Genomic DNA, 1,704 nt, shown 5'->3' with positions numbered 1-1,704 from the left:
ATATTTAGGTGGCTAGCTAAATATTTAAGTTACTAGCTAAATATTTAAGTTAAATATTTAGGTAACTATCTAGCTAAATATTTAAGTTAAATATTTAGGTAGCTAGCTAAATATTTAAGTTGCAAGCTAAATATTTAGCTCAAAACTAAATATTTAAGTCACAAGTTTAATATTTAGTTTGTTAACTAAATATTTAATTTGTAAGTTAAATATTTAGTTTATAAACTATGACATTTAATCATATGGTGAAAAACTAACTTTGAAAAATAAATCTGTTCTTTTTTTCTTAAAAGGCTAAATAAAACAAAAATATTGGTGGTAACTTTTGAATATGTAACTTTACAAACGGCACCTCATACGTCTCGCTGCAGGAAACCTCAGGAGATACAGAYTCTTAAAGTATTAAATATAAAAAACAAATTTCTGAGTAATGAAATGATTTCTTTCTTAAAAACACCAAACGAAGCTGAAGTTGTGTTTAAAGGAGTGCTGGAACAACATCAGACGTATCCTGTGATGTCATATCCTGCTGCGGTGGGCTTCTTCGCTGCCTGACCTTGACCTGACCTCGCGCTGGACTCTGAGCCCCTGCTCGGCCCGTGGAGGAGTGTCTGCCCCCTGCCRGCCCCCTGCACCTGCAGGGCGGGGTTCCAGTAGACCTGTGAGGTCGTTCGAAGCCCAGGGCCGGTCATAGCCACGCCCGACGGGTATGGGTACCCTCCGCCGGGCCGCCCCCCGCGGCCTCCCTCCTGCTCCTCCCAGCACGACGCACTCAGCATCCCCCCGCCCAGCATGGAGATGAGCGCCGAGGCCAGGCCCAGGTACAGGCACTCGCCCAGCTCGTACTTCATGCCGGCGGGGATATTGGGGCTGTAGAACGTCTGGACCACCTCATGCGTGGTCCAGGCCACGGGCACCAGGGCCATGAAGCCAGCCGAGAGGAACAACCCCCCGCCGGCCCCCGCCACGCGACTCTTCACCCCACCTGAGCCCTCCAGGCAAAGGGTGCACTGCATCCCCAGGGCTGCCAGGGCCACGGCGAGGACGGACAGCACCAGGGAGATGACCATGAGGGCCCGGGAGGCCTGCAGGTTGGAGGGCAGCGCCAGCATGGAGTTGTAGGTCTCACACTGGAAGGCCCCCGTGCTCTGGTACACACACTCCATCCACAGACCCCGCATGTTGGCCACCACCGTCACGATGTTGGAGCCGATGTGAGCCGAGATCTGCCAGTACGGCAGCACCGTGGACACCAGAGTTCCCAGCATCCCCAGGAGGCCCAGGAAGAAGCCCATCAGCTCCAGAGCCGCCGAGGCCATGACTGCGACGGCACCGGGCCGGACCTGAAGGAGAGCAACCACATCGCAGATCCACAGAACATCAGTTCTCTGCAGGCAAGGTTTACTGGACCAGTAAAACAACCAGTCCTCATAAACTAAATGAGAATACATTAATATTTCATCTTGATATTTGAAATTTGAACTTTATTTAAAATAAAAATAAAAAGATTGTCTTGAAATAGCTGGAAATAAACACAAGATTTAGCCTTTTATAGAATACAGAAATTTCACGATTCGATTCGATACTTTAGTCTCACGGTTCGATATTTTTTCGATACAAAAAGAGAAATGTCCACGCCCATTTTAACTTGTAATTCATTGAAATTAATTATGAACATTTGTTTAACCTCAAAAGTACAGTTTT

At 47.3% G+C, this 1,704-nt stretch overlaps 1 protein-coding gene across 1 annotated transcript in view; it reads right to left on the bottom strand.

The window, feature by feature from the left end:
• Positions 1-287: 287 nt before the first annotated feature.
• Positions 288-1,704, bottom strand: part of cldn2 (claudin 2) — a 5,448-nt gene continuing 4,031 nt past the window's right edge. Inside the window, exon 3 of the mRNA XM_014004047.1 lies at positions 288-1,343. Within this exon, the coding sequence (XP_013859501.1) occupies positions 501-1,319 (819 nt within the window). The 5' untranslated portion in view covers positions 1,320-1,343 and the 3' untranslated portion in view covers positions 288-500. The remainder of the gene's footprint in view (positions 1,344-1,704) is intronic.

The sequence above is a fragment of the Austrofundulus limnaeus genome, unplaced genomic scaffold, assembly GCF_001266775.1.
Source record: "Austrofundulus limnaeus strain Quisiro unplaced genomic scaffold, Austrofundulus_limnaeus-1.0 Scaffold21, whole genome shotgun sequence".
Taxonomy (NCBI): Eukaryota; Metazoa; Chordata; class Actinopteri; order Cyprinodontiformes; family Rivulidae; genus Austrofundulus; species Austrofundulus limnaeus.
This window is presented reverse-complemented; position numbering and strand designations above follow the sequence as displayed.